Genomic DNA, 25,352 nt, shown 5'->3' with positions numbered 1-25,352 from the left:
TCCTGTCCATCCCCTGCACCAAGGCCTCCAGTGCTGCATCAGAGATAACTGCAGCATGCTCTCTGGCCTGTTGTGTCATTTCCACTCCTCTCTCTGTTCATAAACTCTTCTTTAACCTATTCCATCACTTGCTGCAGCCAGAATACACCTCACCTTTAAGAGGTGCAGGATGGCTTTAAATAGTGCAGGCTAGCCTCGCACGAACTTGGGCCCACTGCTAGGCATACAGCTATTCGGCAACATGCTTAGTGTTGTGTTGCATACCACTATCATTTAAAGAAGCACGCAGCACAAAGCTTGCATGCTGCCTGCATGGCTATGAACGGGTGCAGGTTAATGACGCATCATGATCCCTGCACCAGTTTTCCAGCCTTATCCATTTTTATCTTCTTTTGTCCCTTCCTATCACACTCTGCTTATCTTTACCCAAATCATTACACTGCTCTATGGCGGTGTCTTGTCTCTTTAAATTTACAACTGTTTCATCATCTGAACCCTCCTTTCATCTTTTTTAGTTCAAAGCCCAAGCTACAGTACTGGTTATTCAATTCGCCAGGGCACTGGTCCCAACCCAGTTTAAGTAGAGCCTGTTCAAATGGAACAGCTTCGCCTTACCCCAACACTGGTGCCAGTGCCCCATGAGTCAAAACACCAGTCTCCCACACCACTCTTTGAGCAACACATTCAACTCTCTGATCTGTTGATCCTATGCCAATTTGAGTTTGGCTCAGGTAGTAATCCAGAGATTACTAGCTTTGATATAAAAACAGAAAATGTTGGATACACTCAGTGTCTGTGGAGAGAGAAACAGATTTAAAGTTTCAGGTCTGTGACCTTTCATCAGAACTGTTCACCAGCACTTTCTGTTTTTAATTCAGATTTCCAGCATCCACAGTATTTTGCTTTTTTATAATTTTGATGTTCTGCTTATTAATTTGTACCCTAGCTGCTCAAACTTCCTCAGCAGAATCTCATTCCTAGTTCTACCTATATCATTGGTTCCTATGGAGATGATGGCAACTGGATCCTTTTGCTTCCACTCTGAGGTCTTCACCAGCTGCAAGATGTTCTTAACCCAAGCACTGGGCAGGCACCCGATTTTGAAGGGGATGCAGGTGTGGTGCATGCAAAACTGCTCCCTTGCTCAAGTCACCACCTGAAGGGCTGAATTTTATGGGCTCCCCTGAGATGGGTTCGGAGGCGGAGGGTCAGGGGGGGGCGTGGGTGGGTGGTCATAGAACTGTGCTGGGAGGCGGCGGGCAGAGGGCCCGTCGCCTCCCCATCACAACGCAATTATGTTGGGGGCAGGTTAGGCTAATGACGGCCTTCCCGCCCAGAGGCCAATTGAGGACCTTAAGAGGCCTATTAGTAGCCATTTAAGGGCCTAGCAAAACTGGAGTCAATGGGAATCAGGGGGAAAACTCTCTGCTAGTTGGAGTCATACCTAGCTCAAAGGAAGATGGTTGTGGTTGTTGGAGGTAAATCATCTCAGTCCCAGGACATCATTGCAGGAGTTCCTCAGGGTAGTGTCCTAGGCCCAACCATCTTCAGCTGCTTCATCAATGACCTTCCCTTCATCATAAGGTTAGAAATGGGGATGTTCACTGATGATTGCACAATGTTCAGCACCATTTGCAACTCCTCAGATACTGAAGTAGTCCATGCCCACATGCAGCAAGGCCTGGACAACATCCAGGCTTGGGCTGATATGTGGCAAGTAACATTCATATCACACAAGTGCCAGGCAATGACCATCTCAAACAAGAGAGAATCTAACCATCTCCCCTTGACATTCAATAGCATTACCATCACTGAATCCCCCACTATCAACATCCTGGAGGTGACCATTGACCAGAAACTTAACTGGAGTAGCCATATAAATACTGTGGCTACACGAGCAGGTGAGAGGCTAGGAATCCTGCAGTGAGCAACTCACCTCCTGACTCCCTAAAGCCTGTCCACCATCTACAAGGCAGAAGTCAGGAGTGTGATCAACAACACTCAAGAAGCTCGACAGCATCCAGGACAAAGCAGCCTGCTTGATAGGTACGCTATCCACCACCTTCAACATTCACTACCTTCATCACCGAAGCACAGTGGCAGCAGTGTGTACCATCTACAAGATGCACTGCAGCAACTCACCAAGGCTCCTTATACAGCACCTTCCAAACCCGTGACCTCTACCACCTAGAAAGACAAGGGCAGCAGATGCATGGGAATACTACCACCTGCAAGTTCCCCTCCAAGCCACACGCCATCCTGACGTGGAACTATATTGCCGTTCCTCCACAGTCATTGGGTCAGAACCCTGAACTCCCTTCCTAACAGCACTGTAGGTGTACCTACACCCCTCGACTGCAGCGGTTCAAGAAGGCTGCTCACCACCACCTTCTCAAGGGCAATTAGGGATGGTCAATAAATGCTGGCCTGGCCAGTGACGCCCACATCCCATGAATGAATTTTAAAAACTAGACTATAGGTTGAGTTAAAAATAATATACCAAATGCAGAAAATTAAATCTTTGTACTGAAAGGAATTGTAAACTGTAACTAATCTGCCATTTATTTTAATAACAATTATTTATTTGCGCAACTTGCTTGATTGTAATAAAATCTCCAGTCCCACACGGCAATTAAGCAGAAGGTAATGTATTAACCCATATGCTCAGATTTAGACTGCAGCTTAATAGCAGCAAGTGTAGCAACCCTCAAGTGCACTCAGTAAAATACGTCTCCTATGCACTAATGCATGTGTCTGCCGGGAGTCTTGGTATCCATTCTACCCGTGGGAGCTATTCATTGCTTCAAATATCCAGAGAGCCTAATGCTCATTGCTCAACAGAAATAGTAGACCTTGCAGTCAAGCAGGCCAAATGGATTGTAGTCCAAGGGTTGTCTACTGTTTAAAAATTATCAATATGTTAATGTAATTTCCCTGTGCAGTTACTTAGATGTTTGTGTTGAGTATATAAATTACATTTCTGCTATCAACCTTAAGCCAATATGATTGATGACTGCATATTTGATATTAATTTTGTACTTAGCGAGTTACTGCATTTGGCACTGCTGCAAAACCAGCATAGCTTAAAATTTCATTTAGGTTTCAGCCTTGGCTCAGTGGTAGAACTCTCACCTTTTCGACAGAACGTCGTGGGTTCAAACACCAGTGTAGGAGTTAAGAACATAATTTAGGTTAGCACTTCAGTGAAGCATTGTGGGTGTGATATGATTGCATTTCAGAGTGGTGTCCCTCTGAGACCTTAGTATGCTAATGGCCTAAGTACCAGGATGTAGTCATGTGACTAGGAGCCAGAGTCACTCTGCAACTCTAACACCCAGATGAAGATTCTGTAAATAATTTGCTCTGTACTGTTTCTAATGGCTGTAATAGTTTGAGATTTTCAACAAACTTGACTCTAAGCATCTCATTTATGTTGCATCAGACAACATAAAGAACTCATTACAGTGTGAGTACTGGACAGTTTGCCAAATGAGATGTTAAACCAAGGACTCATCTGCCTGCTCAGTCAGATGCAAAAAATCCGTGACAACCTTTAACTCTCAGTTAACACCACCAAAAACAGAATAACTGATCATCGACATCACTGCTGTTTGTGGGACCTTGCTATGTGCAAACTGGCTGCCATATTTTCCTATATAACAACAGTGGCAACACATCAAAAGTAATTCATTATGTATGAGTCACTTTGGAACATTCTGTGTCAAGAACACTGATCTATAAATCTAAGTTCTTTCTTCATGGAATCATACAGCACAGAAGAAGGACATTCAGCTATCCTGTTTGTGCTGGGTCTTTGAAAAGGCAATCCAATTAATCCCATTACCTCACGCATTCCCCTGCAAATCTTTCATTCAAATTATTATGTCCCAATATTCAGTACTAATCACATACAATGCATCCTCGAATTTACTATTTCAGAATAATCATCACAATCATTTAATAATGCAATTCTTCACGCCAAATTATAATCTCCACCACTTGATTTAAATCATCTCAGATTTTTTTTAGCACTATGGATTGGATTTTAGTTTTGGGGTTGGGACCCCGATGTTCGGAGCATTACCAGGTCTCAAACCCACATCGGATTGGCACCTGACACAATTTTTTACAAGCCAGCCAATCAGTTGCCAGGGAGCACCCTCACCATCCAATTAAGGACTGCGGGTGGGCGCCCAAGGCTGGAGGACCAACAGGAGGCCCTCCAGCCATAGAACCATAGAAACGTTACGGCACAGAAGGAGGCCATTCAGCCCATCGTTTCTGCACCGGCTGAAAAATCTAATCCCACCTTCCAGCACCTGGTCTGTAGCCTGGCAGGTTACAGCACTTCAGGTGCATTTCCAGGTACCTTTTAAATGAGTTGAGGGTTTCCGCCTCCACCATCGATCCGGGCAGTGAATTCCAGACACCCACCACCCTCTGGGCGATAAAGTATTTCTTCCTGTCCCCTCTAATCCTTCTCCCAATCACCTTAAATCTGTGCCCCCTGATAATTGACCTCTCTGCTAGGGAAAACAGGTCCTTCCTGTCTACTCTATCTAGGCCCCTCATAATTTTGTACACCTCAATTAAATCATCTCTCAGCCTCCTCTGTTCTAAGGAAATCAACCCTAGCCGATCCAATCTTTCCTCATAGCTGCAACTTTCAAGCCCTGGCAACATTCTTGTAAATCTCCTCTTTACTCTCTCCAGAGCAATTATGTCCTTTCTGTAATGCGGTGACCAGAACTGTATGCAATACTCCAGCTGTGGCCTAACCAGCATTTTATATAGTGTCAGCATTACATCTCTGTTTTAATATTCTATACCTCAGCCAATAAAGGAAAGCATTCCATATGCCTTCTTCACCACTCGGTCTACCTGTCCTGCTACCTTCAGGGACCTATGGACATGCACTCCAAGGTCTCTCACTTCTTCTACCCCTCTCAATGTCCTCCCATTTATTGTGTATTCCTTTGCTTTGTTTGCCTTCCCAAAATGTATTACCTCGCACTTCTCCGGATTGAATTCCATTTTCCACTTTTCTGCCTGCTCAACCTGAGAATTTGGCAGCCCCACAATCAGAGGTGGTAGCTGCTGCTGTATGTAGGAGAAAGAAGATGCTCCAAGAGGGAGGTGCCCTCTGAAGTGTTTTTGAAAACGTGAAAATAAAACTAGCCACAGCTGCCAAACCGCTACTGTGGAAGGGTGATGGTCAAAAGTGGTTGAAGAAGTGCTGGGTCCTGGTCCGTCAATGGGAGGCCGTCATCATTCCTGAGTCATGTTTTGGCCTCAGTGGAGTGCCTGCATGCCGGCATCCAATCGGCATCAGCAAAGTGGCCTTACTAGGCCTGAACGATGCATAATTGGCTACCTGCCACTCGCAGGTGGGTAGCCGTTTCCTCCGCAAACTGGCAAGTTCCAAAACTTCCCAGAAACAGGAACACGCCGGCAAACCAGCGCACCACTGGGAAATTACGGTCCCATCCGCCTCCACTGCTATGTAAAAATGCGGCCTTATATTTCCACTTTACTTTGTTATTTGCATTGCTAAATTTAAACTGTTGGATATTTGAAAATTTAGTGTACAAATGACTGATGTTTCATGAATAGACATACACATGGAAATGTTTACTTTTTCCTAGATTGGTCTTAGTTTAGTTTAGAGATACAGCACTGAAACAGGCCCTTCGGCCCACCGGGTCTGTGCCAACCATCAACCACCCATTTATACTAATCCTACACTAATTCCATATTCCTACCACATCCCCACCTGTCCCTATATTTCCCTGCCACCTACCTATACTAGGGGCAATTTATAATGGCCAATTTACCTATCAACCTGCAAGTCTTTTGGCTGTGGGAGGAAACCAGAGCACCCGGAGAAAACCCACGCAGACACAGGGAGAACTTGCAAAGTCCACACAGGCAGTATCCAGAATTGAACCTGGGTCACTGGAGCTGTGAGGCTGCGGTGCTAACCACTGTGCCACTGTTACGCCCGAAGTCTTCCCTTAGTTAAATGCTTCAGTTAAGATAATTGTTTTTGGCATAACTTCACTGTAATGTAATATATGCAAAAAGTAACTAACATATGACCTGTAATGATTCAAAAAATGCCAACAACTCATGCCACAATCTGAGAATGATTTTCTTCTTTAAGTGTAAATATTGCACACTCCAAGGCCTGTCACATTGTTGTAACTTCCTTGCCAGATGACAACAGCACTATTGGCCTGTAATCATTATAGGCTAGAAATTAATGTTGGGTTAATGCCTCTATTAAAATACTGGCCAAATGAATGTCATACAAGCATCTCAAGCATTTGTCAGTTGTTATTGTCAACAGTAACTCTAATCTTATGAATCAACCATGCATAACCAGCTGAATTAAATTCAACTCTGCTCCTATTTTCTATGTTTCTATGTTAACTCACACATTTAAATTTAGTTTATACAAAGTCAACAATAATTTCCAATACAGGACTTTTGCCACAGTATTTTATTTTCTGCTTCAAGTTGTCAAAATCAAACTTGCAAATGATTTGATTAAGTTCGAGCATAACACACTACTCACCATTTCGACTTTCTTCATCAATTGCTACTATTGTTGCTGGAGGACCTGATCGTGCCAGCTTGCAATCTGTTGGTAGCAACAAAAACATTATATACATGTACTTTCAATAAAGAACACATCTTTGATGCTTAAAGCTAAGCTTAAGTAGTAGCACAATTTTAAAAGCCTAAACAAGTTTTATTGCAATTTATCAGTGCAGGTCTCATACAGAATCAAGAAATAGAAAACACAATTTACAAAACGTAGAGTTTGGATATATTCTGTAACTGTTCTCTCTTTACCCATCCTATTCTTTTATGCCACAAATTTTAACTGAGCACAATCACTATGTACCAATTTAGATTAAACAGATTAACTTAAGGTTATGGTATGTGAAGTATTAAGATTAGCCAAGCAAGAACATTTAAAGACGTTAAACTTATGTAGCTTCACTATTCACCATCTTACCCTCAAACTGCCAATCTGGAGTCAAAGTTCAGTGTCACAAAGATTGAGGCAGCACAGCATAGTAGAAGAAAAGAAAGGATGACAAATTTTCAGTGGATTAAAATTGAACATTACATTTCAAAATGAAGGCAAGAATTGAAAGGTACAATTAAAAATAAGTTTGAAGGAAAAGAAAATTGATCAAGAAGTGCTAACTACATTTCCTATCTGTAAACAGAGCCCTAAACTATATACAGCAAAACTGCACCCGAGTACTAATACACATCTGAAAGAACAAAAAGGGAGGTGATGTATGGGATGTCATTAAAGAACAATATTGTTGCTCTGTTTTTAATGTATGGATGCTGCCTTCCTCAATCAAAATTTAAATAAGAAATATTTTGATATATTCAATGTAATCTTATTATCTCATTCGCTCCAACCAGCAGCATTTGGCGCCAACACCAACATTTCTTCAGCTCTTTCATTGAGTTAGTGGCAGGCCTTTGAAATCAGCATTTTGCATCCTTGCCCTGGGATTTTACTGCATTCATGTGCAGTGAAGTCTGTGGGCTGGATGTTGTTCTCCTACGGCTGGCAGCGGTGGCGGGTGCAGAAAATGGTGGCCATCACGCACGGCCCTGGGGCACCGTGATCTTGTGTCCAGCGGCCAAATAGCATATGGATGGTGGCCGCACACCCACCGCCCACCCGCCCCCCCCAAAATTCCGTGGCGGGAGCAGCATTGGTGATGCTGTTCACAGTGTCACCTGATGAAGGAGCAGGCGCTGGCACTGGCTGCTGAAATCGGCCTGGCCCAGGTCAGACTGTTTTTGCTGTTAGGAATTTTCCCAAAATGCCCTTTATGATTTACTATATATAAAACAGGATCAAAAAAGGAAACTTTTTTCAGTCACTGCTTTCCCAATAGGCATTACAGAACCTTTGAAGAATAATGAGCCAAACCCATTTTTCCACGGCACAGCATCAAAGTTTTCATTTATTTAATGGAAGCAGGCCTAATCATTAATTCACTTCACAAGAATGATTCTTGTAATATTCAGTATGCAGTCAGCCATTGATCATTTGATTGAATAAAGTTACAGAGATTTATTTCTTCAATAGGTGTGCAATAAAACCTCATCAGCAAACAGCAATGCTGCGGTGGACAACTCAAAAGAAATTTACCATTTTAAAGTTGTCCCCTCCCCCCACCCCATACAGTACATAATACAGAGTTGACCCCTTTCCCGTCTTGGTGGCACCAGCTTCCCCTGGATGGAAAGGTGAAGGCGCGTGAGTGCCGCACGACAAGCTCGAGATTGGGAACTGAAGGGAAGATCGCTGCCGGTTATATTTAAATTAACGCAAAGATCTAATTTGCATATGAAAGGCAGGGTTCCATCGCAGAGCAGCGGAGGGTACGCCACAGAGCTTCCCTGCCGCCTGGAAAATCGGGCCTGGCAATCCCAGCGTCGGGCACAGTGGCGGCCGCTGCTCCAATTCTCCAGACACCCCCCGCACCCCAACCACGGATCCAGACATCGGGCTGGGAACAAAATCCAGTCCTGTGAGTGTGCAAACATCATCTCCCAAGGATCAATCCTCGGTCTCCTCCCATTTCTCATCTACATCCGGCCCTTTGGCGACAGCATCCAAAAACACAGCATCACCTTTCAACTTGTATGCTGACAACATCTAGCTCTACCTCACCACTACCTCTTTTGATTCCGCCACTGTCGCTAAATAATCATTGTTTCTTGGACATCCAGTACTGGATAAGCAGAAATTTCCTCCAATTAAGCAATGGGAAGCCCAAAATCATTGTCTTTGGTCCCCGCTACAAACTCTGTTCCCTATCTACCAACTGCATCCCTCTCCCTGGCAACTGTCTGAGGTTAAACCAGACTGTTCACAACCTTGATATCATATTTGACCCCCAGATGAGCTTCTAACCACGTTACTGCACCATTGCTAAGACCGGCTATTTTCACCCCTGTAGCATTGCCCGACTCCGTCTCAGTTTATCCACTGCTGTAACCCTCATCCATCCGATTGTTAGCTCTAGACTTGACCATTTGAATGCACTCCTGGCTGGCCTCCCACATCATACCGTCCACAAACTTGAAGTCATCCAAAACTCTGCTCCCCATGTCCTTGATTATACCGTCCCATTCATCCATTACCCATGTGCTCGCTGGCCTACACTGGCTCCCAATTAAGCTATGGATCGATTTTAAAATTCTCCTTGCTTTCAATACCCTCCACGGCTTCCACCCTTCCTACTTCTGTAATCTCCTTCAGTGTCACAACCTACTGATATATCTGTGTTCCTTGATTTCTGGTCTCTTGGCCATCCCCAATTTTTACTGCTCCACCACTGGTGGCTTTGCCTTCAGCTGCCGAGGCCCTATGCACTGGAATTCCCTCCCTAAACCTTTCTTTTCTCCTTTGAGATGCTGCTTAAAACCTACTTCTTTGATCAAGCTTTTGGCCACCTGCCCTAATATCTCCTTTATGGGTCGCTGTCAAATATTGCTTTAGAATGCTCCTGTGAAGTGCCTTGACAAGTTTATTACATTGAAGGCTTTATATAAATACATGTATTTGTTGTTGTTGCATATGCCAGTTACGTGCATTAAGTTTTCAGTGTTCACGCATGCACAAATTAACAGATTTGCATGAGTGGGGAGAAAAACATTAGTCAGCCCCAGGAAAGGCTCAGTGTCCAGCCTTATTTCCTGATGATCTTTTAAAAATATGGATATATTCATTAAATAGACTTCATCAACGTATTTCTTGAACAATTACAAAAACATTCCCATAGATCTCATTGGTGTTATTCCTTGATCAGCTGAGTAGGAGATACATTTGAACCATGCAGGAGGGAATTCTTTTAAGACTTAGCAGATCCATCACTAATTGAAAAGCGAAATGCAAAAGCTAGTCAGCAATGAGAGTCAGGCTCCTCAATTTGGTTTCAATGTCCCCACATAACCATCAATGTCTCACCATAACCATCTCAGAATTGTTTCAAAAGGACTTTGATAAGTGACAGAGCCATCGATAATATAATTTTAAAAATAATAAATTGTAGTATTTCAAGAAATACTGGAATGGACAAGTGTTAAGGAGATGATTACAGATTATTGAAGCAGAAGCCTTAGCACTGACTGGTTATGCCAGGAACCATACCCATACTGTCACATGATGTCACAAAATATCCACACCTAGGCAGCATTTAATCAGCAGTCCGATACTATACATAGGGACAAGAGATAAAGAGCGTATACCCAGAAGTATGACTCTTCATTTATAACATTAAGGGTTATCAGGAAGCTCAATAGAATATGCTGTCCTGTTAAAGGACTATAACATTTGGTACTCATTGCATTTGGAAACAGGAGAGGGATAAAATATCACAATTAGCTTGTGTGAAAAACCATTGCCAATTTAATTTGTATACAAGCTCTGAAAACATGCATTGCAGTCATAGATCTGTGACTGCATTACTTGCAAGTAGCCTGGGCCTGGAGTCCAGCTGTGACGCTTGGCTGCTGGCCTGACCTGTTCCTTTAAAGGTCAAGCAGTCCCTGTGACAATCCAGCTATCTAGTTGCTTGTGGATTCCTGAGGAGAACTAAAGGTCAGCAAATTGATTTTAAACTTCAGGGCCCACGTCATTCACTGCTTTTCCTTTTTTTAAACCAAAAAGGATGTCTTAAATCTGTGACATCTGGAGTATGAAGTACGTGCACTAGGTGCAATATTTATATTAGCTCATCTTGTATGGCTTTGCACATAGTGAGTCTGCGAATATAAGATCTGTGCATGTCTTTGATGTCTCCATGTTGTTGTTGCTGTCTGTCTCTCCTCTTCTGCTCCATTTCTAGGCTGCTTCTCTCCTTTTCAATTAATTTTCTGTCTTCTTCTGATTTTCTCTCTATCTCCTCTTTCATATAGGAGGTAGTAGATGGTGCAGTGGTGGCAAAAGCTGCCACCAATGGCTATAGGGTTCATTTGGAGTAGAGAATGTGGAGAAAATATGGCCTTCCCATATCCTCCTTGAATCACTCCCCAGACCCTTTCTCCCATCATGACCCATACCCCTAAACCTATTCACTACACATTCTCCTTCCTCTCAGTGCCTCATTCCTATCAAAACCCACGTCTTCCCATTGAACTATGCAATGTGACCCTGTATGCTCACCTTCCCCTTGTCCAGTCACTCACCTCATCCTTAATTCTCCAACCACTATCCACCCACACCACTAGTGTCCCCAAGAGTGGGAGCTGTGAAAACCCACTCAGCCGGTTTCCATCCTTTTCTTCAAAATACCTTTTATGCTCTCGAGATTAAATTAGAACCTTTGTCTCTGTTGTGCATGATAGAAATTAAAAGTTCTCTTTCATAGGTGTCCATGGTCAACACTAACCTTTTCTAGCAACAAAACACAGGTTCAGATAATTAGTTGGCTTCAAAACTGAACTGGTACTTTTTTCTGAAATGTGAAGCAACATTGAATATGGATGTGGGGGTAGAACTTTGTCTTGGGAGGTGCCACTAAACGGGCAGTATCATGGACTGTAATCAAACTGAATATCAGGCACTGTGTAAAGCGATTGGCCGATCTGATACCGCCTATTTTGCGCCACCATTTAAGACAAATTTCTACAATGCAGTCTCATTATTTGATCCCAGTCTACACTTTGCCTCCCCCTCATTCTACCAGTTTAATGAACTTTCTGAAGTTTATAGGAAACAAAACGTCAGTAAGCCTTTTAACATTTTTTCTCCTATTACTCGAAGAAAAGCAACTTCCCAAAAGTGACAGGAGGTAAAGAAAACGGTCTCAATAGTTCGGCTGATGGAACAGTTCTGATGTATCCTGGAAAATGAAGTATGCAGCACAATCCAAATTCTGTTCATAGAGTCACAGTTCAAGGCAAAATAGTTAACTTCAATCCCATGTTTGGGGAGAGAGGCTTAGGTCTTCAAATAAAAATATAATAAAGACATAGAAGACAATGTGATAAATGTAATCATGTTACTGTGATTTTTAAAATCTTTATCTTGTATAAACCTTATTTTGGAGATGAGAAATTTTAGTCACTGTGAGGAAAATAAGTGGATAAAAAATATAAAAGCATTTTGAGTGACTTGTAGGAACATAGTATCCAGGCAATGGCCAGACTGCATAATCCCAGAGTGATACATTCACTATAAATATCAGCTATTATGTGTCACACAGTGTGATACCTTTAACTGATACTGCCTATCATACCATGTAGGTGCTTGTGATGAATTTTCAATGAAAAGCATAGTTCATGTATTGAATGTAATGTACAATACTATTACAAGGATTTTTTTTTGTATTAACACTTAGGATTCTGTGTTTTTAAAACTAAAAAGGATTTTAATGGATGTAGTACCTGCAAATAGTTGAACCTTATGGATGTTTTGAAAGGAAGTTCAACAAAAGGTCTTCTTCCGTTTCCAGGCAGGTCATAATCAAATTTCAAATGCCTGCTTTTTGTCCAAACTCACTGACTTTTGAAGTTCAAGACTGAAACCAAAATCTTCCATAAACAAGTCACATGCCCAGTGATAAATTGTCTCTTGTCATAATAGAGGGTCAACCCGCTGCTGGTTTCCTTGAAATTACCTGTATTCCAATCCTTTTTTACCAGTTCAAAAGTCAGTGAGTTTGGACAAAAAGCAGGCATTTGAAATTTGATTATGACCTGCCTGGAAACGGAAGAAGACCCAGAAAAAGTATTAGTTCTCTGTAAAGGAGTCCTGCATCTCTAGAGAAGAAACCCTGTATTTCAAAAGTGGCAGATTCCTATTGCCTCCTGTCTCTGAAGAATTCCTGCATCAAACCGTATTGTTGCATCCTGGGTTTAAGAAATCCTGAATATTGGAAGAAACCTTTTACTGCTATGCTGCTGCTGTAAGATCTAAGAAGATCCTTGTTGCTGCACACCTGATGGAAGACCTTATGTGAAGCCTTCTATGGTTGAAATTTAATGGACGCCTACCCATCACAGACCATTCATCAACCTCGCCTGGAAAGACTTCGAGTGGCATCCAACTATTCGACTTTGGGACACCTCACCAAACTGAAGAATTTCCTTCCAGATAATGTCAGACTAACATTTTTTTATTATTCCTTTGATTCCGATGAAACATCTGTAAACAAAAATCCTTTTTTTTTTAGGTTAACCAGTTTCTGGATGTATGTGCATGTGAATGAGGGCGAGGGATAATAAGGAGCTTTAATATCTCAATTTGTATATAGATTTACGTCATTATTGGTTAAGACTTGGTTTTACAATGAACAGTTAATTTTGTTGTTAATTAAAGAAACTTGGTTGATGTGTTTTATTTGGGGGCAAATAGAACATCTAATTGGCTGCTTCAGTAAGTGGGGAAATTTATTGATATGCTGTGACCTCTGGAGAAGTGGGACTGAATTAAGAGTGCACTCCTCCCACCTCGGTCATAACAATACATATATTAACAGATTTCCCATGGTATTATTCCTCATACATCGGATGATGGATTGTTTCTTAAAGATAAGACTGTTACAGCTGTGTAATGCATAAGGTGTTATGCTGTTGCTTAGGTCCTCTAAAGGTCACAAAATCTAATTTCGTCAAGTAAATGCAGGCTCTGTTCAATTAGAGTTTAACTATTTAACTGTTTTTTACAGGAACATTTGCAGCATGAAAATGTGAAGGCAGCCATCCAAAAGTGTTATTCACTTTGTCCCATCTCCTACTTTTTGTTCATTTTTTTAGAGCCATAGAGTCGTACAACATAGAAACAGGCCCTTCGGCCCACCGCGTTCATGCCGACCATAATGCCTATCTATATTAATCCCACCTCCCTGCATTAATTCCATATCCCTCTATGCCTTGCTCATTCAAGTACCTGTCCAGATGCCTCTTAAATGTTGCTACTGTTCCTGCTTCCACCACCTCCTCAGGCAGCTCATTCCAGATACCCACTATTCTTTGTGTGAAGATTTTACCCCTTTGATCCCCTTTAAACCTCCTCCCTCTCACCTTAAATCTATGCCCTCTAGTTTTAGTCACCCCTACCATGGGAAACAGACTCTGGCTATCTACCCTATCTATGACTCTCATAATTTTATATACCTCTATCATGTCCCCTCTCAGCCTCCTTCGCTCCAGGGAAAACAGACCCAGCCTATCCAATCTCTCTTTATAACTCAAGCCCTCCAAACCAGGCAACATCCTTGTGAATCTTTTCTGCACCCTCTCTAGCTTAATCACATCTTTCCTGTAGTGTGGTGACCAGAACTGCAAACAGTACTCCAAGTGTGGCCTAACCAACGTTATGTACAACTGTAACATGACGTCCCAACTCTTGTACTCAATGCCTCGGCCGATGAAGGCAAGCATGCCATATGCCTTCTTCACCACCCTGTCTACCTGTGTTGCCACTTTCAAGGAGCTATGTACTTGCACCCCAAGGTCTCTCTGCTCAACAACACTCCCCAGGGCCCTGCCATTCACTGTGTATGTCCTGCCCTGGTTTAACTTCCCAAAATGCACCACTTCGCACTTGTCTGCATTAAATTCCATTTGCCAATCCCTTGCCCCCTTTCCCAGTTGATCTATGTCCTGTTGTAACTTTAGACAACCTTCTTCACTGTCCACTATATCACCAATTTTGGTGTCATCTGCAAACTCACTAATCATGCAAACTTACTAATCAGTCTCATCCAAGTCATTAATATATATGACAAACAACAGAGGGCCCAGCACCGATCCCTGCGGCACACCACTGGTCACCGGCCTCCAATCTGAAAAACAACCCTCCACTACCACCCTCTGCCTCCTATCACCAAGCCAATTTTGAATCCAATTGGCTAGCTCACCCTGGATCCTATGTGTTCGAACCTTTTGGACCAGCCTACCGTGCGGGACCTTGTCAAAGGCCTTGCTAAAGTCTATGTAGACAACGTTCACCGCCCTGCCCTCATCAATCCTCTTGGTCACCTTCTCAAAAAACTCAATCAAATTCGTGAGACATGATTTCCCACGCACAAAGCCATGCTGACTATCCCTAATCCGACCTTGCCTTTCCAAATGCATATAAATCCTGTCTCTCAGAATCCCTTCCAATAACTTTCCCACCACTGATGTAAGGCTCACCGGCCTGCAGTTCCCTGGCTTATCTCTGCTGCCCTTCTTAAATAAAGGCACAACATTAGCTATCCTCCAGTCTTCCGGTACCTCACCCATGGCTAACAATGATACAAAAATCTCTGCCAGGGCCCCAGCAATCTCCTCCCTTACTTCCCATAGCATCCTAGGATACAACTGGTCAGGCCCTGGGAATTTATCCACCTTAATGCGCTTCAAAACCTCCAACACCTCCTGCTTTGTAATGTTGATATGCTCTAGGATATCGCTGTTCCCTCCCTTGAACTCACTAGCTTCCATGACCTTTTCCACGGTAAATACAGACGAGAAGTATTCATTTAAGAAGTATTTCTTTTCCAATATTTCTCCATTTGCATTTTAAAGGGCGCTATGTATTCTGCTTCTGCCATTGTTTTTAATAAGCATTCTACGCATTTAAAAAAATTTGCATGTAAAGAAAAACCTCTTACTTTATACTTTGTGTGATGATCTTGAATTACACTCTTTTACCCTGCTTAAATGCATTTTTTCTTCAGGAATCAGGTAAATGTAAGATTCTAAAATGTTTTTATTTTATTTTAGAGATACAGCACTGAAACAGGCCCTTCGGCCCACAGAGTCTGTGCTGACCAACAACCACCCATTTATACTAACCCTACAGTAATCCCATATTCCCTATCACCTCCCTACACTAGGGGCAATTTGCAACGGCCAATTTTACCTATCACCTGTAAGTCTTTTGGATGCGAGAGGAAACCGGAGCACCCGGCGAAAACCCACGCAGATACAGGGAGAACTTGCAAACTCCACACAGGCAGTACTCAGAATTGAACCCGGGTCCCTGAATCTGTGAGGCTGCAGTGCTAACCACTGCGCCGCCCATTTTCTTATTCAATATATATCCCTCTATAAAAACAAAGGTGACCGCGGTGACTGCAACAACTACCGTGGAATCTCCCTGCTCAGCATAGTGGGGAAAGTCTTTGCTCGAGTCGCTCTGAACAGGCTCCAGAAGCTGGCCGAGCGCGTCTACCCTGAGGCACAGTGTGGCTTTCGTGCAGAGAGATCGACTATTGACATGCTGTTCTCCCTTCGTCAGATACAGGAGAAATGCCGTGAACAACAGATGCCCCTCTACATTGCTTTCATTGATCTCACCAAAGCCTTTGACCTCGTCAGCAGACGTGGTCTCTTCAGACTACTAGAAAAGATCGGATGTCCACCAAAGCTACTAAGTATCATCACCTCATTCCATGACAATATGAAAGGCACAATTCAACATGGTGGCTCCTCATCAGAGCCCTTTCCTATCCTGAGTGGTGTGAAACAGGGCTGTGTTCTCGCACCCACACTTTTTGGGATTTTCTTCTCCCTGCTGCTTTCACATGCGTTCAAATCCTCTGAAGAAGGAATTTTCCTCCACACAAGATCAGGGGGCAGGTTGTTCAACCTTGCCCGTCTAAGAGCGAAGTCCAAAGTACGGAAAGTCCTCATCAGAGAACTCCTCTTTGCTGACGATGCTGCTTTAACATCTCACACTGAAGAATGCCTGCAGAGTCTCATCGACAGGTTTGCGTCTGCCTGCAATGAATTTGGCCTAACCATCAGCCTCAAGAAAACGAACATCATGGGGCAGGATGTCAGAAATGCTCCATCCATCAATATTGGCGACCACGCTCTGGAAGTGGTTCAAGAGTTCACCTACCTAGGCTCAACTATCACCAGTAACCTGTCTCTAGATGCAGAAATCAACAAGCGCATGGGTAAGGCTTCCACTGCTATGTTCAGACTGGCCAAGAGAGTGTGGGAAAATGGCGCACTGACACGGAACACAAAAGTCCGAGTGTATCAGGCCTGTGTCCTCAGTACCTTGCTCTACGGCAGCGAGGCCTGGACAACGTATGCCAGCCAAGAGCGACGTCTCAATTCATTCCATCTTCGCTGCCTTCGGAGAATACTTGGCATCAGGTGGCAGGACTATATCTCCAACACAGAAGTCCTTGAAGCGGCCAACATCCCCAGCTTATACACACTACTGAGTCAGCGGCGCTTGAGATGGCTTGGCCATGTGAGCCGCATGGAAGATGGCAGGATCCCCAAAGACACATTGTACAGCGAGCTCGCCACTGGTATCAGACCCACCGGCCGTCCATGTCTCCGTTATAAAGACGTCTGCAAACGCGACATGAAATCGTGTGACATTGATCACAAGTCGTGGGAGTCAGTTGCCAGCATTCGCCAGAGCTGGCGGGCAGCCATAAAGACAGGGCTAAATTGTGGCGAGTCGAAGAGACTTAGTAGTTGGCAGGAAAAAAGACAGAGGCGCAAGGGGAGAGCCAACTGTGCAACAGCTCCAACAAACAAATTTCTCTGCAGCACCTGTGGAAGAGCCTGTCACTCCAGAATTGGCCTTTATAGCCACTCCAGGCGCTGCTTCACAAACCACTGACCACCTCCAGGCGCGTATCCATTGTCTCTCGAGATAAGGAGGCCCAAAAGAATATATCACTGACTGTTGTGTTGGCTTCAATTAAACCAATTCTGTGGCAAAATTAGTTATTGTAGTTGTTCTTGGTTGAACTGTAAGTGTGTTTGTGTAAGAGTGTATGTGTGTGCAGTGGGTGAACAAGTGAGCAAGAAAATAGTGGTATGCTAAGAAAAAGTAAGTTACCAGGCATTTTTGCAGAACACAATGCAAACTTTGTGGGCTGCCCCGGTTCACAGTGGAAAGCAGAATTGTTGCCAAGGCCGGAATTTGTCACTTACTGGACGGGGCTCCAGCCGAAAAGTTGGTGGCGATCCTGCCTCCACCGGGCCTGGGGATCCAGACAGGATTTTGCAGTCCCCAGACCCTTAATTGGTCTTAGGCAGGACTTCTACCTATTTGAGGCAGAAAGTCCCACCTAATGGAGCTGCCAGCTAGTGGGAGCAGTGATCACTGCTGGGACTACAACCAGCTTCAAGATAAAGAGAAAGGACGGCCCCAGAAAAGAGGTGAGTTTTTGGGGCCTCACCGGGAGTGATTGGTCGGGCAAGGGGTGGGTGGGGGGTCAATTGGGGGGGGGGGGGGGGGGGCGGGGTGTTGGGCGTTGGGGGTGGCCCTCCGTCAGGCACAGGGTGCCTGATCAGGATTGCCCTCTCCCAGGCCATCAGAAGACCAACTACTTCTATCAAGCAGCTTTTCTCAGGCCTGGGCTACCTGCCTGCTAATGGTAAAAATACCTGTGGCACCGGGCAGAGGCCCTGAAGTGACCATTAATTGGTCACTTAAGGGCCTTGATTGGCCTGGGGAAGGTGGGCCGTTTCTCACCTCCGCTGCCCCGCGTTAAATAGTGGTGGGAGTGGGTCGGGAAATGTCCTCCGAGCCTCCAAGTCCATTTTACCCCACTACCCGCCACCAGCCCGTTCTTTAAGGGGGGGGGCCTAAAATTCCGGCCCTCTTCATTGTGAAACTTGCATACATACAGTGGCACTCTGAAATTTCAAGGATTTCAAGAGCATCGGATCCATGACTTTTTTCATTTAGCTGCACAAACATTTCATACCAATAACAGCTCACAACAGTAACCAGATAGGCCATTTTAATTTGCAGTGTGATGCAACCATATGTTTATGAACGTAGTTTTGGCTCCAACTATTAAGCAGAGCTGACAAAGCATTTGCTCTGAAAAACTTTGGCCTTCAGAGTGCCACTGCATGTATACAGGTGTCGTGGTGATGAGACACCACTTCTACCTTCTACTACGAATCTGGCCTTATGGGCTACCTGCCCAGGAAGAAAGAACTACTGACACTTGGAGTGCAAAGTGCATACATTCAGTACACAGATCCTAGTACAAAGCAGGCACTGGTGAAATGCATGCAAGGAATAATAGCAATTAGTTACAATCTAATACTCGATTTAGTCAGCTAATCATGAATAAGATAAGAACCAATTCCACTATGTCCATGAACAAAAGCTGAAAGATGTGACATTGACAAATTAAAGTACAAATCAACATCAGTTATTTATCATCTCCGATTATGAAATGTCCAGGAATCAATAGTTTCACTTCGCTTACATTATGTTCTTCTTTCATCTAACATCTTAGTCTTCTGGTAACATTCTATTCCAAGATAATACACCAATGTTTTGATTTCACAAAATAGAATCTTTGTGTCATGAATAGGGAAAGAAACCAGAAGTCACTCGAAAACTTACACGACAACACCACTGGAGACTTTGTTTTCTGTACAGAGAATGTGCCTTTTATACAATATGTATAATTCATATTTTAGAACAAGACAAACATTATTTCGCTTTGCAACTTTTCACACATTTATGGTTCAATGTTCTAAATGGCTGCACGCAAAATATTGCTTGGTTCATTGAACAAAATTATACAATTAACTTCCAATCCTATTTTGTCATAAAAATACTAAAAGCGCAATCACATTTCAACTAGATGGTGTAATTTCTGGCCTGGTTACAAATTTAGTTTTACATCAGTCTGAAAAATCCATGGCTCCCTGACAATTCATGGCAACAGTAGCCTGAGGAGGAAAACTAACTAGAAAGTTGGCGTACAATGCTAACAATCCCATGACAATTCTCCCAACATGTTTGCTGCTGGCATTTGGAATAAAATCAATTGTAACTACCCTCTCAAGCTCCAGATGTGCTCAATATTCACCTCAGAAACTGAAAGGTACAGATGGTTTAAAACTCTTTTAGAACATAAGCACCTACAAAGTTTGGTGTTATTTTAATTTTCTGTTTGCATACATGAAATCTAACTACTTTTTAATTACAGTAATTATAACGTTGAAATGTTACACTTATTTTAATGATTCTAACGATTTTTTTTATTTTCATGTCTGTATTTCCAAAAGCCTGTATCTGTCAATTATTTAAATAGCAAATTAAGATTACATAGACTATACAAAGAGCTATGTGTGAACAGAGAAGAAGCATTACATTAAAGATTTTTTTAAATAGTAAATTCTAGCCATGACCTTCTTAGCCAATCGCTTGGTGCAAGGGCAGTTAAGCAGCCATTTGTATCCTTGTTATAATTAGCACTGTTATTTTCAATCATTATATTTTTGTTAACTGATTAACTTTTTTAGTGTTTCCAAACAAAGGTCAATTCTAAAGAGAAAACATGTGCAATATCAATTTAACCTCTTTTTAAATTCAGTTACTTATCAAACATATAATACTAATTGTCACTTGCAACTATTAAATTTCCCATGACCACCTTCCATCAAAGGATTTCAATTACAGTCAAGATATTCCTATAATACTTTCTATGTTTTGTCCAATTTCTTTGGTAAACATATACAGAACAGCAGACACTGTTTCTACCCTCTCATGTAGGGAGTATAAACATTAGTACCACAGCCTTCAAATACACTCAAAGTTAGCAACGTACATAATCATCCACTGCCAAGTATTCACCAAATTGTTAATTAAAAAAATATTTTTAATTACCAAATAGATATATAAATCTAAAGGCCACAATCTTCATTATTGCAGCTTATTCATTGTTGAAGATCTTTTGATTTTATATCTAAGGCTTTTGTCATGGGAACCATGGGTTCTTTTTTTAATCTGCTAAACAGTCATGGAGGGAGGCAAGTTGCTGAGGACCTATTGTAGCCATGCAATGAGGCAAGAGAGTGCATTATTGGCCTTCCACCTTATTTTCCTGCTTGATCATTGACTGGATGCCCAGCACATTCAGAGAACATGGTCTGCCTCCAAACCCCGCACCCCACCCCCCCACCGATAAGAGGGCATTCAGTGGCCCCATGAAGAATCCCACTCCTCTGCCATCCCTCCCTGCAGATGGTTATGTTGTCAGATTTCAATCTCATGAACCCAACACTCAGATGGACTCCCTTCATTTTCCTGTCTCTTTAGTCAGGGATTGGCCCTGCCAGGAGGTAGGCCTGCACGACGATTCACTTGTTAATGCCCTAGGCTAGGAAATTGCAGGAGTCTGAGACTTGCAAAGGGGCAGTGAACTCTGGCGGTCCTTTTCCTGTCTAATGCTGAGTAGGTGTAAGGTGAGGTGAGGACAGAAATTCTACCCCATACAATAAAAAAGGGACATGAAGAGAATGAAGCTAGTAGTAGAGAGAAAGAACAAGTTTGGGTGAAAAGAATGAGGTGAAGCATTGTTGAACTGGAGGAATTACATCATCAGATGGCAAAAAAATTAGTTCATGTTAAAAGGGTCTAACCTTTCTAATCAGTGATCTGGTGGCTGTCAGTGAACATAGTTGGAGACATCTGGGAGTGAAGACACCTTGAAGGCGTGCGGTCCAGTGGGCCTGGGACTATACAGGAGGGAACAGCAAAGAGTAGAAGATTCCATAGTTATTGAGAGACCTGCATGGTATGTTGCCTTCCTGGTGCTAGGGAAAGGACATCATGGAGAGAATGCAGAATATTCTGCAGGGGAAGGGAGTGACACGTCGGTACCAACGACATAGAGAGGGTCTACTGAAGTCCTACGGCCAGATTTTCAGGAGCTAGGAAACAAGTTAAAAAGTAGGAGCTCAAAGGTAGTCATCTCTGGAATACTCCCAGAGCCATGCACTAGCGAGAGTAGAAGTAGGGAGTTAGGGAGGATCAATGCATGGCTTGAGGCATGGTGCAGGAGGGAGGGCTGCAGATTCTTGGGGCATTAGGATCAGTTTTGGAGCAGGAGGCATGTATTCAAAAGGGACAGGTTACACTTCAACAGGTGTCCTTGCAGGGAAGGTTTAAACTAAATTGGCAGGGGGATGGGCACCAGCATATATAAGTAGAAAAAATGAATTAGGTGCCTAAAGTGAGAGTGTTGGATAGTACTAGAGAAAGAAGTAATACCCTATTAGAAAGGAGTATACGAAGGAGGACTATGAGGAAAACAAAGACAGGTTTATAATGCATGTATGTAAATGCACAAAGTGTGGTGAACAAAGGTTGCTGAGTTGCAAGCACAAATAGTCTTGTGGGAATATGATTTCGTAGCAATAACGGAAATGTGGCATAAAAATGGTGAGGACTGGGCACTTAATATTCATGGATACAAAGTGTTCAGATAAAAATAGCGAAGGGAAAAAGGGAGATGGGGTAGCAGTACTGATTGGGGAAGACATTGTAGTTTTGGAAAGAGAGGATGTCCTTGAGGGGGTAAGGACAGAATACATTTGGTTAGACTTGAGAGGCAAGAAAGGTATGATCATACTACTGGGGGTATTCAAGAGGTTTCCAAATAGTGAGGGAGAAATCAAGGAGAAAATCTGCAGTGGAATCACAGAGATGTGTAAGAACTGTAGAGTGGTGATATTGGGTGACTTTAATTATCCAATTGCCGATTGGGATAATGTTAGCATAAGGAAAAGGAGGGGGAGGAATTTCTGAAGTGTGTTCGGGACAACTTCCTTCATGGTATGTTCTCGGTCCAACTAGAAAGGAGGCATTGCTGGGTCAGGTGCTGGGAAATGAGGTAGGCCAAATGGACCAAGCGGCTGTGGGGGAATACTTGGATAAGAGTGATCAACATATCATAAGGTTTAAATTAGTAATGGAGAAGAGCAAGGAACACTCGAAAGCAGAACTTATAAATTGGAAGAGGGCTAATTTCAATAGGATGAGAGGGGATCGAACCAGGGTAAAATGGAGCCCAAGAGTGACAGGAAAAACTTTAACAGAAAAATAGGCGATCTTTAAGGAGGAGATGTTTCAGGTACATTCCAACAAGGGCAAACAGTATGGAAACCAAAGCCAGGGCTCCTTGGATGATGAGGGAGACAGAGAATATGATGAAACAAAAAAAGAGGATGCATGATATATGTCACGTGAATTCTTCAAGCGAGAACCAAGCCAAATGCAATAAGTTGAGAGGGGAAGTGAAGAGGAAAATAAGTCTGGCAAAGAGAGAATATGAAAATAGAATGGCAGTTAGTATAAAAAGGGACCCAAAAATTTTCTACCGCCATATAATTAGTATGCGGGTAGTGTCATGGTCCTGTAGTTTTTTTTTTACAGGAATATGCGGTTTGCCTTTAAGGCTTGCAAAGGATCAGCATTGCTTTAAGAACCAGCAAGCCTCAGGAGTTATCGGAAGGTGCATTTTCGTTGCCTTAGAAACAGTCATTTGGAGACTGCGATTCAAAGGGTGCATTCTCGTTACCATAGATACAGCCACTGAGAGTGATTATCAAGCGAAACATTTGTTACAATTCAATTTGAACTGGCTTTTTAGTTGAAGACAGCTTGTTCTAACAGAACACAGACACAGAGGACAAACAGATAGACAGCTGTGGTGTTTAGCATCTGAAAAAAGAGCTCTCAACCATTTAAACTGAAGGAATAGGATTTTAGTCTATTTAATTATTATCTCTCAAAATTCTAAAAAAGTCAAGCCAAAAACGAGATCTCTGGTAATTTGAACTGAAGGAAGGGAAGTTAGACTGTGACAATCTTTTATCCCTCAAAAACTCTAAAGTCAGATTGATTCTATTGAAAGTGTTTGCAAGTCATTAATTGCTGAAATTCGATGGCGAAGGAAAGCATCACCTACTTCTGGAGTTAGACTACGGACTGTTCCACTGTGGAAGAAACTTTTATCCGGATTGGACGAATGTGAGGACTACAAGCAACATTCTGTGAGGACTTAAAGCAACAATTAGACTGTAAATTTGCAAGGAGTCTAATTTTTTTCTATTTTAAATGTTGTTTATATCTTCATAGTGTTTAAGAATTTAGTTCTTCTAATTAAAGAGTTAATTTTTTGATGTAAAGACACCTGGTTTGGTTAGCCTCATTCAGGGGTTAATAGATGGTACAATTTGGCTGGGTCTTTCTTTAATTTGGAAAGTTTTAAATGATATGTTAGGCGATCTGTGGAGTGACGGGATTGAATTAACAGTGCGTTTCTCACAGCACAATCAGAATTGTATATTTTGATTGGGGGCTTTGACTTGAACGGTCAGTTGTAACAGTAGTAAGAGGCAGGGTGGTCATTATTAGGGACAAAGAGGGTGATAAATGCTCAGAGGCACAGAGCAAGACAAGAATACTTAATGAGTACTTTGTACTGGTGTTTACTAATAAAGAGGATGCTGGCAAAATATTGGTAGAAGCGGAGATGGTAAAGGTAATGGATGGTGTGAAAATGGACAGGAAGGACGTATTGGAAAGGATGGTTAGGCTTAGAGTCATGGAGTCATATAGGTATACAGCACATTAACAGGCCCTTCGGCCACGCCGGCCATCAAGCCAACCTATTCTAATCCCATTTTCCAGCACTTGGCCAGTAGCCTTGTATGCACTTGTTTCAAGTGCTTATCTAAATACTTCTTAAATATTGTGAGGGTTCCTGCCTCCACCACCCCTTCAGGCAGTGTGTTCCAGATTCCAACCACCCTCTGGGTGAAACAACTTTTCCTCAAATCCCCTCCAAACCTCCTTCCCCCTGGTTATTAACACCTCTGCTGAGGGAAAAAGTTTCTTCCTATCTACCCTATCTATGCCCCTCATAATTTGTACACCTCAATCAGGTCCCCCCTCGGCCTTCTCTGCTTTAAGGAAAACAACCCTAGCCTATCCAATCTCTCTTCATAGCTGAAAGGCTGCATCCCAGGCAACATCCTGGTGAATCTCCTTTGCACCATCTCCAGTGCAATCACATCCTTCCTATAGTGTGGCGACCAGAACTGTACACAGTATTCCAGCTGTGGCCTAATTAGAATTTTATAGAGCTACCTCCCTGCTCTTATATTCTATGCCTCGGCTAATAAAGGCAAGTATCCCAGATGCCTTCCTAACCACCTTATCTAAATGTGCTGCTGCCTTCAGTGATCTATGGACAAGTACACCAAGGTCCCTCTGACTCTCTGTACTTCCTAGGGTCCTATCATCCATTGTAAATTCTCTTGCCTTGTTAATCCACCCAAAATGCATCACATCACACTTCTCAGGATTAAATTCCATTTGCCACTACTCTGCCCATCTTACCAGCCCATCTATATCGTCCTCACTATTTACAACACCACCAATTTTCGTGTCATCTGCGAACTTACTGATCATGCCTCCGATATTCTTGTCTAAATCATTAATGTACATTACAAACAGCAAGGGTCCCAGCACTGACCCCTGAGGTACACCACTGGTCATAGGCTTCCAAACGCAAAAA

The 25,352-nt window shown here is 42.8% G+C and overlaps 1 protein-coding gene across 1 annotated transcript in view; it reads right to left on the bottom strand.

Moving 5' to 3' along the window:
- Positions 1-25,352, bottom strand: part of pcdh15b (protocadherin-related 15b) — an 843,531-nt gene that overhangs the window by 756,936 nt on the left and 61,243 nt on the right. The window contains exons 3-4 of the mRNA XM_068053265.1: positions 7,025-7,039; positions 6,578-6,643 (exon numbers count right to left, since the gene is read on the bottom strand). Of these exons, the coding sequence (XP_067909366.1) occupies positions 6,578-6,643; positions 7,025-7,039 (81 nt within the window). The remainder of the gene's footprint in view (positions 1-6,577; positions 6,644-7,024; positions 7,040-25,352) is intronic.

Source organism: Heterodontus francisci, chromosome 20, assembly GCF_036365525.1.
Source record: "Heterodontus francisci isolate sHetFra1 chromosome 20, sHetFra1.hap1, whole genome shotgun sequence".
Lineage (NCBI taxonomy): Eukaryota > Metazoa > Chordata > Chondrichthyes > Heterodontiformes > Heterodontidae > Heterodontus > Heterodontus francisci.
The sequence above is the reverse complement of the archived record's forward strand: the minus strand, read 5'-3'. Positions and strand labels throughout refer to the sequence as shown.